We start from the raw sequence: 1,567 nt of genomic DNA, 5'->3' as shown, positions 1-1,567 counted from the left end.
TGTGAATTTAGATACAGATTTTTTTAGTTTTTTAAAAATAAATCATATTTATACATTATATAAAAATAGCATATATTATTAATATTAATATTGCCACGTAAGTTGAAATAGATGGAGTACTTTAATTCTTATATTTTGATGATGCAAGTGAGTAATGTTGACCTTTATTTGAATTGAATCACTTGATTGTCATGTTTACAAATTAAAATGCAAAAAATACCAATTGGAAGGATTGTTTATGATGGTTAAAAACTTAAAATGGTCATCATTTTGCACGCAACTTTAAAGGACTTCTTGGCATGCATGGTGCCAAAGTTCCAATTTTGACGATTCTTTCCAAATCACCATCAATTAGTTACACTACTCGGTTACTCCCACCGTTTCACAAATTTTAAGATTTTGACATATTCATGGCAAATTACTTAATAACATTAAAACTAAATTATCCTAGAAATAGTAAAGAAGTATTGAAAGACTTTAGAAATTAGTTCATATCATTTACTCCTATTAGACAAGGGTTAAAAAAAAAAAAAAAAAAAGAGAGAGAGATTTAAAAAAGGGGGAGACAACTCACACTTTTAAGCTGCCAATGCAGACCTCCTTCCCTTTCAATAAATTTAAAAAAATTGGTGAAATTTGAAATTTAAATAGTAAAATTTGTATAAATTCCATCATCTGTCTTTATTTAACCAAATAATGCATGGTGATAACCTCAATGGAGAATAATCCAAATGCCAAAGACAGTAAAGTTAAATCTACAAAACAAAGCCAAACCATTAATTATTTCCAAGCAAAAGATAAAAAATATTAAAAAAAAAAGAAATATACACTAATTAATTCACATTTTTTGGTCAACAATGGAAGAACACCCCAAAGATTTATCTCTTCTCAATTCAGCCCCCATGATCAAATAATTCGCAATGACATCCATCACCATTTACCGACGATCTAAATCCAACGGCTGTGATTAAATCTTGTCCAATTTCTCAGCTTTAATCAACGGATTAGCTTTAGCTATAGCTTCTCTTCCCATAGATTTGAAATCAAACGGACAGCCGTGAATCTCGGGATACCTATGGGTCCCACAAAAAGTGGTCCCACATCTACACTTAAACCCGGTCAACCCAACCTTCTTTCGACAAACCGAACACCGGTTCGGTTGAACCGGCACCGGTTCAATTACCTCCAAAACTACCGGTTTTTGCTCTATTTTAACCGGTTCTGGAAAAACCAATACCGGTTTCGAAAAGGGTTTTTGTTGGGATTGTTGTTGTTGACTTCCTTTTAGATAAACTTCATGGTAACATTTGGAACAGAAATTTAAGGTTGTTGGACTACCAAAAAAACCACAATTGTTTGCACATAATATATGTCCTTCTGGTGCTTCACATCCATGCTCTTCTGCCATAATTATCTCTATTTCTCTTCGGTATCGGGAAATAATAACTTGTAGAATTTTTTTGGGTATGGGATTTTGGAAAGGAAATGAGGAAATTGGGATGAAAGGAGAATATAAATAAATAGAGTAAGGGCTGAAGGGGAAGGAACAGAGGAAGGAGACAAAAAT

At 32.5% G+C, this 1,567-nt stretch overlaps 1 protein-coding gene across 1 annotated transcript; it reads right to left on the bottom strand.

Moving 5' to 3' along the window:
* Positions 1–656: 656 nt before the first annotated feature.
* On the bottom strand, positions 657–1,567 carry LOC132049457 (zinc finger A20 and AN1 domain-containing stress-associated protein 4). Its single transcript, XM_059440271.1, has one exon. The coding sequence runs from the start codon at positions 1,406–1,408 to the stop codon at positions 968–970; it is 441 nt and encodes a 146-aa protein (XP_059296254.1). The 5' UTR covers positions 1,409–1,567; the 3' UTR covers positions 657–967.

This window comes from Lycium ferocissimum, chromosome 3 (assembly GCF_029784015.1).
Source record: "Lycium ferocissimum isolate CSIRO_LF1 chromosome 3, AGI_CSIRO_Lferr_CH_V1, whole genome shotgun sequence".
Classification (NCBI taxonomy): Eukaryota; Viridiplantae; Streptophyta; class Magnoliopsida; order Solanales; family Solanaceae; genus Lycium; species Lycium ferocissimum.
This window is presented reverse-complemented; position numbering and strand designations above follow the sequence as displayed.